General features: G+C 43.6%; 1 protein-coding gene across 3 annotated transcripts; it reads left to right on the top strand.

Moving 5' to 3' along the window:
* The first annotated feature begins 2,931 nt into the window (after positions 1–2,931).
* RNASE1 (ribonuclease A family member 1, pancreatic) lies at positions 2,932–4,457 on the top strand. 3 transcript variants are annotated; one of them, XM_009427363.4, is made up of 3 exons: positions 2,935–3,019; positions 3,482–3,564; positions 3,720–4,457. In XM_009427363.4, exon 3 carries the CDS (start codon positions 3,745–3,747, stop codon positions 4,213–4,215), a length of 471 nt encoding a protein of 156 aa, XP_009425638.1. In that variant the 5' UTR covers positions 2,935–3,019; positions 3,482–3,564; positions 3,720–3,744; the 3' UTR covers positions 4,216–4,457. The 3 variants fall into 3 exon arrangements, with proteins under 3 accessions (XP_009425639.1, XP_009425638.1, NP_001009108.2); NM_001009108.2 differs by having other exon boundaries at positions 2,977–3,019; positions 3,494–3,564; positions 3,720–4,215; XM_009427364.4 differs by lacking the exon at positions 3,482–3,564 and having other exon boundaries at positions 2,932–3,019.
* The last annotated feature ends 8,191 nt before the right edge of the window (positions 4,458–12,648 follow it).

Raw genomic sequence — 12,648 nt, 5'->3', positions numbered from 1 at the left:
ACTTTACTAAACAACCCTTATATACTATACATTTCCTAGTCCGCTTGTTGCAACCTCCCCAGAAGCTCAAAATCCCTTTCCTATGTACAGAGACAAAAGTGACTCCATCTTGAATGCTAATCTACCATGTTGACGTCTGATTAACCATGTCCCGGGAATGCCTCCTGATTTCTACTTTATTTACTGTCTCTAGTGTAGGAACATGTATTCACTATAAATCCTGCCTTTAGATCAAAACAACCCTAATGTTATCATGCAAATTATGGGCTATGACAAACACAGCATTCTTGCCTGTTCTGAAGAGTTGCCTTTCATTGTCTCTATACAGCACGTATCCCTTTCCCCTATGGTATATAAGCTGTGGGTCTGGGGAATAACAGTGCTGAGATTTACCTGTCTTGCTGCTGCCCAAGACGACACTTCCGGCTATAAGTTCCCCAATAGAATAAAACACCCTTTACTCACAAACTGAATTTGTCTGCCTTTCTTTAGTTTCTAGGCTCCTTCAGCATTTGGGGCCACTTCACATACGTGGCCCTTTCATGGAACACTGTCTTGTCACTTCTGCACAATTTTCTTTGTCAAAATGGCCTATAAACTCTCAGGTTTAATTGCTTCTTTGAGTCTTCACTTCTTTGAGTCTTCACTTCTTTTTTTATGAAGACTTCCATATTCATGTAGAATATTAATATTAAATTAAATTTTTATGCCTTTTCTCCTGTTAAATCTGTCTTTTGTCATTTTAATTTACAGGGCCCCCAGCCCTCTAGGAGGGTAAAGGAAGAATTGATTTTTCTTTCCTCAGTGTACTAACTTCAAGTTTCAATTCTGGGGTATGATCCATCAATAAATCATATTAGGTCTGGGTTCTCAATAGGAGTTGCTAATAAATCTGACTGACATGCAGAATGTTTCCTACTGAGGTAAGACAATCAAGAGGCTCCCCTTCTGGTAGAGACAGAGGGTGGCAGAATTCAGTGTGTTGCAGAGATGAGTAGTAATTTGTGAGAGGGAGAGAGGGATAGAATCTTATAAGAGGTTAATCGGCCGCCTGAAATGTGCAGTGAGTTCTCAGTCAGGTGTAATGCCTGTGCTGCGTGAGAAACCAGGAGGTCAAGCAGGGAGCCTAGAACAAGTTCTGCAGAAGCAACAGCAAACGTTGCCATGGCATCTACTGCCCTAAGACAAGCGGGGCTATGCCTTTGCAACTGGGTCAAGGATAAGGCTGCAGGAAGGGCTTCTGATGGTTCCCCATGAAGTGCAATTAAAGCTCCAAGGGCTTGTCTAGATTGCTATGCATAAATAGACAAAATGGCTTCCTGTAGTTTCAGGATTCCTAGGGCCAGGGGCTGTTGAAGAGCCTTATTATAGATACAGAAGATCTGTTCACATCTGAACTGTGGTTCTGAAATCATCTTGCTGGGTGGAGGCCACTTTTGTGCAGCCACGCCCAGTGCCTTAGTGGGGTCCACCTGACTAACCAAACCATCCCACCAGGCGCCTTTCAGGTGAGTCCTGTGCCTTATTTATGTCTGTATCCCACAGTTTAATGAACGAATGAACACATTCTAACTTGACTATTCAAGAGAATAAAAGTATTATTAAAGACTCCAAAAAATAAAATATAGGTGGGGGCTGGGGAAGTAAGGAAACTGCAGGGGCCAAGGAAAAATTCCCCTTTCATCCTCCAAAGGTTTGCTGGAAATCAACTGACAAAAGACAGATTAATAGGAAAAAATGCATACAAATTGATTTGATCATAGTTTTACACGACACGGGAGCCTTCAGAGGACCCAAAGGTACAGGGGAAAGTGGGCATTCTTACACTTGGGTATCAACAAAGTATGAACAGCTGTGTAGAAATATGACTGGACAACAGGGCGATCTAATGAAAATAGACTGAGTGGGGAAACCCAGCAAGGCCTCCCTGTCTAGATTCTTTTTGGCCTGTCTGAGCATTCGTCCTTTTTTCTGGGTATGGGGGGCAGGACCCTCTCTGGAATGAGGATCTTATGACCTACAATCACACAAGGTAGGTCAGATAATTTCACTATGGCCACTTTTTACACAGAAAGGCTGAAACAATCTGAATACACAGCACGAAGGGATATTTTGGTAATTCTTAGAGGTATCCAAATTGTTACTCAGCAAAAAAACAGGTCTCTTTCTAGGAGGGCATTCTGCTGCTAACAAATATGATATTCTTTGTATTTTTTCCCCAAAAAGAATTTGAGATTTGGGATTTAAGTTTATCTTTAGTTCCTCTACTCAATTCCGACCTACAGGGTCAGTGGTTACTGTAGATAAGAACAGCCCCATCCTCTCGATGCCCCCAGAGCAGGGGTGGAGGGTGGGTGGGAAGTGGCCAGAACTGGGTGAGCGCACCCTAGAGGCCTCCTCCTCCTCCCTATTCAGTTACTCCCCCTTTTCCAGATCTGGGAAGCCTTCCAGCTGGGGGCAGCAGGACAGCCTCCATTCCCCCCGACCCCGCCTCCCATCCCCGGGAGAGGTAGCGTTGGGAGAATGCCCTCCTAGAAAGAGACTTGGGTTTTGCTCCCTAGGAGCCCTGGAATAGCTTTGGCCAGAATTCCCTATCTCCCATTAGAACCTCTCCTTTGCGTCCTTTGTTAACCTCCAAGTCTACTTGGTGAAAACGCCCACGAAGAAGTAACAAGGACTTTGTTCCTAGTGTGCCAGGTATGGGCACCAGTGCTGTAGTGGCTTTCTCTGCTGCTCCTTGTGCATCAGCAGACAGATGTGGTTCACATAGGAAGAAAGACTAACGTAGGCAAAGATTTGCTCTTTCTTCAGCAGCCCTAGAAAGACGGCGGCCTGGGTGATTCACCACTCCTTCCTCACGTCCTTGATTTTATTTGAACTGAGCTCGAGATGCTCCTCCCACCCTTTTCCTCTTGGAAGCCAAACCCCTTTGTAATCTGTATAAGGTCCACACCCCGGGAGCTGAGTGATTGCAGAAACTGGCCTTCCATCTCTCTCAGACACCAAGCTGCAGATCCAGGTAAGCAGCCCAAGAGGTGTTCTCAGGTGCCGCTTCTGCTTCAGGGTTGGAGAGGAGGGAGCTAGGGCCAGTCCACAGCACTGAGAAAGACTGGATGATGCTAGTGCTGAAAAAATGTGGCCCAGGCAAACATCAGTTGGGGGCAGAGGGGTCAGGGTGGAACATGCAGGCTGCAGAGCATCCATGGGACTGGAGAAGGAGCCTCCAAGTTGGGGGAGGCCAGCGTTTCTCTTTGGAATACAATGGAATCTTTTATGATGCCAGTGTCAGGCACTGGCCTGAGTTCCCTTATGCTCTAAGACAACAAGGCTCTGTCACCCATGGTCCTGGATGTCGGGGATACAATTTGGTTCATGATTTATTCAAACTGATGTTTCGACGAGCCATTTGAGCACTGGGTACAAATGTATTTTGGATCAAACAAACTCCAGTATTCAAAGATAGGAACTGACAGGATTTTAGGTCACTTTGTAGGTCACCACCTAGAGGGGAGGAAGACCTCGCTTTGGAGAGTGGGAATAAAACGCTCGTGGAAAAGCGTACACGTGAGTGTCTCATTACACGAAAAACCTCAGGAAGTGGGATGGACGTCTTTCTGGCTGACCTGAAACAGAAACTGTAAACCAGGCAAGCCATAGGTGGGAGCTGGAGTTCTTTTTCTAAGAGGGCTCTTTTCCTTCTCTCTCCTTTTCTCAATTAGGCTTTTCTGGGAAAGTGAGGCCACCATGGCTCTGGAGAAGTCTCTTGTCCTGCTCCCTCTGCTTGTCCTGATACTGCTGGTGCTGGGCTGGGTCCAGCCTTCCCTGGGCAAGGAATCCCGGGCCAAGAAATTCCAGCGGCAGCATGTGGACTCAGACAGTTCCCCCAGCAGCAGCTCCACCTACTGTAACCAAATGATGAGGCGCCGGAATATGACACAGGGGCGGTGCAAACCAGTGAACACCTTTGTGCACGAGCCCCTGGTAGATGTCCAGAATGTCTGTTTCCAGGAAAAGGTCACCTGCAAGAACGGGCAGGGCAACTGCTACAAGAGCAACTCCAGCATGCACATCACAGACTGCCGCCTGACAAACGGCTCCAGGTACCCCAACTGTGCATACCGGACCAGCCCGAAGGAGAGACACATCATTGTGGCCTGTGAAGGGAGCCCATATGTGCCGGTCCACTTCGATGCTTCTGTGGAGGACTCCACCTAAGGTCAGAGCAGCGAGATACCCCACCTCCCTCAACCTCATCCTCTCCACAGCTGCCTCTTCCCTCTTCCTTCCCTGCTGTGAAAGAAGTAACTACAGTTAAGGCTCCTATTCAACACACACATGCTTCCCTTTCCTGAGTCCCATCCCTGCGTGATTTTGGGGGTGAAGAGTGGGTTGTGAGGTGGGCCCCATGTTAACCCCTCCACTCTTTCTTTCAATAAAACGCAGTTGCAAACACCTGATTTCTGAAGCGGTTCTGTCTAGGTACTGTTTCTGGCATTGCCTTCCAGCAAGGGGTAAGAACTGTAAATCTGATTCACTTTGGAGAACAGTGAATGGAGTAATTAAATGCCTTCCCTTCTGACTTGGATTTTAGTGGCTTGAGAAAATTCCTTTCCTTGTAGATTCCTTAATGCCAAACATAAAACTGTTAAGTGTGGGCTGTTTTAGACAAAAGGGAGCTACAGCCTGGGACACTGCCATGCAGGGTGAACTGACAGAGGGGTGAAGCTCAAATACAATCATTCTCTGGCACAGAAGGAAGGCGAGTGTGACCTCAGGAAGATCCTGCTTAGCCTCAGGGTGGGGAAGAGGACTCAGTGAAATTATGATCCTAAATTTCCATTTTCCTTTTTTTTTTTTTTGAGTGAGCTATTACTAAATCAGAAAAATGGGCACCTCTTAGTTGGAAAGCCAGAACCTTACATTTTAGAGCTAGAAGTGACTTTGGAGAGCACGGAATTGAGGGATAGCAAGTAGATTTCAGTTTGTGTACCAACTCTAATTGGAAGTGCCGGTCGGGCGTGGTGGCTCACACCTATAATTCCAGCACTTTGGGAGGTTGAGGCAGGTGGATCACCTGAGGTCAGGAGTTCAAGACCAGCCTGGCCAGCATGGTGAAACCCCCTCTCTACTAAAAATACAAAAAGTAGTGGGGCGTGGTGGCGGGTGCCTGTAATCCAGCTACTAGGGAGGCTGAGGCAGGAGAATCACTTGAACCTGGGAGGCGGAGGTTGCAGTGAGCTGAGATGGTGCCACTTCACTCCAGCCTGGGCAATAAGAGTGAAACTCTGTTTCAAAAAAAAAAAGGAAGTGCCTACCCAAAATGCTGTAGAAAAAAATTCTGGACAGTGGTGTGGTTGAACAACAGCCTCTATCGAAGGCACGAGAGGGGGAAGGGTGTGTGTGCCACACATTTGCCATCCCTGACCAAATGTGACCCCTGCCTTTCCGGTGACTTGCACATGGCTTGTTGCTAGTTAGTGGCACAGCCGGGACTACACCCTAGGTTTCCTGACTTCCAAGCCATTGTTCTAACTCAGGAAGCCATTGCTCTAACTCAGGAAGAAAGCTCCCCTCCTCACTAAGTGCTGTGGAGCGGTAGCTCTCTCCCAGAGCTTGCTGGGGGGCTCTCACAGGCTCCCAGTGTTCTTAGCCTGTGAGTCCACTCCATTCTTGGCAACCCTTCCTGACAGCCACTGAAAGACTACCTTTGGCATCTGTCAACACTTAACCTGGGAGGCAGAGGTTGCAGTGAGCCGACATCGCGCCACTGCATTCCAGCCTGAGTGACAGAGCAAGATTCCATCTCACAGGGTGGGGGGTGGGGAAGCTTGCCATATAAAGAATACTTTCTGCAGGGCCTGTGCGGAGATCCACTGTCTTGTGGCTGCCTGAGACATGGCTTCTATTTGTAAGTCCCTATTAAATGTTTCTTTCTGAGAAACTGAACTTGTCATGAAGTGGGATTTAAGGAACCAGAGAGACCAGATGGCGTGCAGGAGGGTGTTTATTTTAAGGTGTACACTGGCCCAGCGGACTTGTGTCCTAAAAGGCTGAGCCCAAGAACAAAGAAAATGAGTCCCTTTTAAGCATTTTGAGGCAGGAACTAAGTGAAGCAGGCTTACAGAAGTGAGAACAAAAGGCTGCTGTGACACTTTTGGAACATGTCTTACGTCTCTGTGAGAACTTGGTTTGCAGCTTATGCTTATCTGTCTTGTGACCTTGCAGCTGTGCAGGGAAGAAAGAAACAGGAGTTTACAGAGCCTACAAAATATGTGGAGGATAGATATGGTTAACGTTTTCTTGGGACAGACAGTTAATATTCTCTTCTAACTTTAACTTCAGGGGGGCTACTTAAATTCTTTTCAGCCTTGGTTAATACAGCAATTCATTTGATGAGCTATTGTTATTTCTCTTATTATTATTACGTATGCTATTATTTGTTATTTTCTTAGTTTCCTACTTCAGTCAAGCCCTTTCTTTGGCCTCTCACCTCCCTCAGCCCTTGGGGGTACATTGGCATAGACCTGCTCACTGCAGAACAAGGAAGGAGGAAGCAGGAGAAACCAAACCTGCCATACCGTATTCTTGAACTTCTGGCCTCCAGTGAGAAAATGAATTTCTGGCTGGGCATGCTGCCTCACGCCTGTAACCCCAGCACTTTGGGAGGCTGAGGCAGGAGGATTGCTTGAGCTCAGGAGTTCAAGAGCAGCCTGGGCAGCATAGTGAGACCCCCGTCTCTACAAAAAATATTAAAAAATTAGCCAGGCAAGGTTGCAAACACCTATAGTCCCAGCTACTCGGGAGGCTGAGATGGAGGATCACTTGAGCCTGGGGGGTCGGGGCTGCACTCCAGCCTGGGCAACAATGAGACCCTGTCTCAAAATTTTAAAAAATAAATAAATAAATGCATTTCTATCGTTTGAGCCGCCCATTTTGTTATGGCAGCCCTAGGAAATGAATACACCCTCTAACCAATTCTTCCACTTCTCTTGGATTGCATCCGTAGCTGCCCTGACACATCCCTATGGCGGGCTGGTCTAAATTAGATGCCACGGTGGTGGGGATGGGGTGGCTGTGGGGTGAATAGAAGTGTCTGTGGGGACAAATGAACATCTACTTCTTCCTGGGACAGCTGGATGGAGTGGAGGGACTTTAGAAACCGTTAACAGGTCTTAGGGAACTGGCCCTGCCTCCCTTCTGAGGCTGCTGTAAGGGGAAAAGAAAAAGTAGGGGCATGAAAGCCCTTGGCAAGATGTGAAGTGAGGCAGGCTTCGTGCATGCTTGGTCAGTTGTGTACCTCCAGCTAGTTAGTGTGCAACAGCCCTCACGCTTCCTCTGCCACTTCTCCCCTGCCATCAGCTGAGCTTTCATGTTCTCAGTTCATGTTCTCGGTTCATGAGTGTTCATGTTCTCAGTTACTCTTGGAATACGGTTCAATTCAGAAATTCCCAATGCACTATTAATTAACATAGAGAGACAGATATACTATTCTACCAAAAAAAAAATCTGCCCTTTTAAAATCCAGGGAATGTCTGGACATACACATTCTTAAGTCAAAGGAACATTTTTCTAGCATTTGTGAAAGAAGGAGTGAATGAATGGAGGTTGGAGGGAGTGCAGTAGTTACAAAGATTGGCTTATTTTTTATGGGTCCAGCCTGGATTTTAAAAACCTGAGACAGGATAACAACTCCAAGTGCCTGTGGGACTCCTGTAAAATGGAAATATTCATAACACTTAATTAGAAGTACTGTGGTAAAGATGACATTCAGAGAAAGCGTAGTGTTCAGCATTCTGTGGACACTCAGAAAGTTAGCCACTATCACCGAGGCATGGGGTATGGTGTTTCAGAGCCTTGGCTCTGGAGTGAAACAGACCTGTTTCACACTCCACTGTGCCTTTTGGGAGTAGTGTGGCCGCAGGCAGGGAACGTAACTTTTTTAACATCAGGTTCCCTATGTAAAAAATCATGATAATCATGGTATCAACTTCAGAGATTTGTTGCGGATTAGTTGAGGTCACATATAAAAAATATTTAGGACAATGTCTGTCCATAATAAAAGCTATTACTCTTAGCATCAAGAATCATACATCCTATTCTATCACTTGCATGCAACCAATCAAGACTGGGGACAGAATTGACAATGTCTCACTACAGTTTTCTGTATTTATAATTCAAGGTGTCAACATATGATCTTTGTTTGTTTGAGGGCCTCAGATGAAAGAGGGGCCAGGAACATTAGTACTGGAACTCATAGGAGTATGAATTCTATCATCCCAAGAGAGGGGATAACCAGAGATCTAGAAAGCACAGAAGATCAGGCAGAGATGGTAGAAAGGCCTAAACTTGATTTCAAGAACCGACTCTCAAAAGAGTGAGTATAAAACCAGTGTATACACCAAGTACAGTCACGTGTTGCTGAATGATGGGGATACAATGTGTCATTGAGTGACTTCATCATTGTTGGGAACCTTACAGACTATATTACCTATAATTAGGCAGTATAGCTTGCTCTACATCTAGGCTATATGGTATAACCTATTGCTCCTAGGTTACAAACCTGTTCAGCAGTTTACTGTACTGAATACTATAGGCAGTTGTAACACAATGGTAAATATTTGTGTACGTAAACATAGATAAGTTACAGTAAAAATATGGTATAAAAGGTAAAAAATGGTACACCTCTGTAAGACACTTATGTGTGGAGCTTATAGAATTAGAAGCTGCGGCCAGGTGCAGTGGCTCACGCCTGTAATCCCAGCACTTTGGGAGGCTGAGGCGGGTGGATCATGAGGTCGGGAGTTCGAAACCAGCCTGACCAACATGGTGAAACCCCGTCTCTACTAAAAAGACAAAAATTAGTCGGGTGTGGTGGTGCACACCTGTAATCCCAGCTACTCAGGAGGCTGAGGCAGGAGAATCACTTGAACCTGGGAGGCAGAGGTTGCAGTGAGCTGAGATCGTGCCACTGCACTCCAGCCTGGGTGACAGAGCAAGACTCGGTCTCAAAAAAAAAAAAAAAAAAAAAAAATTAGAAGTTGCCCTGGGTGAGGCAATGGGTGAGTGGTGAGTGATTGTGCAGGCCTAGGACATTGCTGTGCCCTACTGTAGACTTTATAAACACTGTATCATTAGGGCACACTGAACTTATGAAAAAATTTTCTTTCTTCAATAATAAATTAACCTTAGCTTACTGTAACTTTTAAACTTATACATTTTTAAATAAAAAAAATTTTGACTCTTTTATAATAACACGTAGCTTAAAACACATTATACAGCTGTACAAAAATGTTTTCTTTGTATCCTTATTCTATAGCTTTTTTCTTCTTCTTTTTTTTTTTTTTGAGACAGGATCTCGCTCTCTTGCCCAGGCTGGAGAGCAGTGGCACAATCTTGGCTCACGGCAATCTCTGCCTCCCCACCTCAGCCTCCTGAGTAGCTGGAACTACAGGCATGTGTCACCATGCCAGCTAAGTTTTGTATATTTTGTAGAGACAGGGTCTCACTATGTTGCTCAGGCTTATCTGGTTTTTTTTTCTATTTAAAAAATTTTTTTAACTTTTTTGTTAAAACTAAGATACAGGCTGGGTATGGTGGCTCACACCTGTAATCCCAGCACTTTGGGAGGCCGAGGCAGGTGGATCACCTGAGGTCAGGAGCTTGAGACCAGCCTGACCAACATGGCAAAACCCTGTCTCTATTAAAAATACAAAAATTAGCTGGGCGTGGTGGCACATGCCTGTAATCTCAGTTACTTGGGAGGCTGAGGCAGGAGAATTGCTTGAACCCAGGAGGCAGAGGTTGCAGTGAGCTGAGATTGCGCCATTGCACTCCAGCCTGGGAGAGAAGAGCGAAACTCCATCTCAAATAAACAAACAACAATAAAAAAAACCTAAGACACAAACACACGTATTAGCATAGGGCTACATGGGGTTAGAATCATCAATATCACTGTCTTTCACCTCCATATCTTGTGCCGCTGGAAGATCTACAGGGGCAATAATACATGGAGCTATCATCCCCTACAACAATGCCTTCTTCTGGAATACCTCCTGAAGGGCCTGCCTGAGGTTGTTTTACAGTCAACTTTATATATATATACACACACACGTATATATATATATATATACACACACACACGTGTTTATATACATGTGTGTATATATATACATGTGTGTGTATATACATGTGTGTATATATATACGTGTGTATATATACATGTGTGTATATATATACGTGTGTATATATACATGTGTGTATATATATACGTGTGTGTATATACATGTGTGTATATACATGTGTGTGTATATACATGTGTGTATATATACATGTGTGTATATATACATGTGTGTATATATATACATGTGTGTATATATACACACACACACGAATACATATATATACATGAAATGTAACATAACATTTTCTTCCTTTTTTTTTTTTTCGAGTTGCTCTGTCACCCAGGCTGGGGTGCAGTAGCAGGATCTTGGCTCACTGTAATCTCCACCTCCTGGATTCAAGCGATTCTCCTGCCTCAGCCTCCTGAGTAGCTGGGACTACAGGCACACACCACTATGCCCAGCTAATTTTTGTAGTTTTAGTAGAGACGGAGTTTCACCAAGTTGGCCAGGGTGGTCTCAAACTGCTGACCTCTGGTGATCCACCCACCTTAGCCTCCCAAAGTGCTGGGATTATAGGTGTGAACTACTGCGCCTGGCCTAACATAACATTTTCTAAGTAACATTTGGGTCAAAGAAGAACTCAAAAGAAAAAATTAAAATATATACAATATATAAAAAATTGGGTGATGGTAATAAAGTAAAATTTAAGAGAAAGTTTTGTGAAAGTTGTCAGAATCAAAATGGAGTCACTAATGTTAAAGAAACCCTGACAAGGCTAGGTGCAGTGGTTCACGCCTGTAATCTTAACACTTTGGGTGGCCAAGGTGGGTGGATCACTTGGGGCCAGGACTGCCAGACCAGCCTAGACAAAATGGTGAAACCCCGTCTCTACTAAAAAAAAAAAAAAAAAAAAAAAAATTGGTGGCACACAGCTGTAATCCCAGCCACTTGGGAAGCTGAGGCACAAGAATCACTTAAACCCAGGAGGCAGAGATTGCAGTGAGTCAAGATTGCACAGCTGCACTCCAGCCCGGGTGACAGAGTGAGACTCTATCTCAGAAAAACAAACAGCAACAACAACAACAAAAATCCTGACAAATAGAGCTGGAGAAAGCTAAGAAGGGAGAATTCTTATGCTTGTATGCCTGATAACTATCACAAAAGACCTCAAAAACCACCATCTTGCATAAAGGCCATTGCAACATCATCTAAAAATATTTCTGCAAGGATATTTACTCAACAACTGCCTATCCAGCCTCAAACTGGTGTCGTCCTTGTTAGTGATCTTTGTAGCCAAGGATAATTATTTCAAAACACTTTTGTAATCCTCTTCGTTTTTCTTTTGAAAACCTTTGTCTTCCTTTACCTCCCTGAATATGCACATAGTTTACTATGGCACGTGTATTCCCATTGCAATACTTTATTCCCAAATAAATACCTTTTTCTTTTAAAGACCCTCTCTCTGTTTGTTACTTAGGTTAAAAGGTTTTATCGCTAAATACTTATATTAGAAAAGTGGAAGAATCTCAAATTATGATCTTAGGATCCTCCTTAAGAAAATAGAAAAAGATAAAATTTAACCCAAAGGAAGCAGGAAGAAATCAATAAAGGTCAGGGCAGAAATCAATGAAATAAAAAACAGAAAAATGATAGAGGAATTTAATAAAACCAAATCCTGTTTCGTTGAGAAGATCAACAACGTTGCTAAACCTCTCATTAAGCTGAGGAGGAGAAAAGAAAGATGTCACAAACAACCAATATCAGAAATGAGAGATGACTTCCTTAGAGATTACACAGATAGCAAAAAGATAATAGGAGACTATGATGAACGACTTTATGTCAATAAATTTAAAAACTTCAATAAAATGGAAAAGCAATTAAGAGACACAAATTTCCAAAGCTCACTTAAAAAATAGGTAACCTGAATAGCCATAGATCTATTTAAGCAATTAAATTTGCAGTTAAAAACCTTTCCACAAAGAAAACTTTATGCTTGACTGGTGAAGTTTATTAAACACTTAAGAAAGCCATGTTAATTCTATACAAATTACTCCAGAAGAAAAAGTTTTCCAACTAATTCTCTGATGTCATTCAAGACAAATTATCCAGAGACATTTAGAAGAAAACTACAGACCAATAGTTCTCATAAATGTAACTCTAAACAAAATTTTAGCAGTTTGAACCTAACAATGTATAAAAAGAATAATATATCACGACCAAGTGGGGTTTATTCCAGGAACAAATGTTGATGTAATTTTTCATGTCAATCAATATAATTCATCATACTAACAAACTAAAAAAAAAAAAAACCATTTGATGTTCTCAGCAGACTCATAAAGAGCATTTGACAAAACCTCACATTCATTTCTGATAAAAGCTGTCAGCACACTAATAATGGAAGGGAAATTCTCAACCTTTAGGGTATTTGCTATGGGCTAAATGTTTATATCATTCCAAAGTTTACATATGTAAACTCTGACCCCCAATGTGTTAATACTTGGAGATGGGGCCTTTGGGCAGTTATTAG

Source organism: Pan troglodytes, chromosome 15 (assembly GCF_028858775.2).
Source record: "Pan troglodytes isolate AG18354 chromosome 15, NHGRI_mPanTro3-v2.0_pri, whole genome shotgun sequence".
Taxonomy (NCBI): Eukaryota; Metazoa; Chordata; class Mammalia; order Primates; family Hominidae; genus Pan; species Pan troglodytes.
Note: the sequence above shows the minus strand (reverse complement) of the source record. Positions and strands in the feature narration are given on the sequence as shown.

What these genes read in the sequence shown, in the direction of transcription:
- RNASE1 (XM_009427364.4), top strand. Translation starts at nt 3,745, where the DNA reads ATGGCTCTGGAGAAGTCTCTTGTCCTGCTCCCTCTGCTTGTCCTGATA.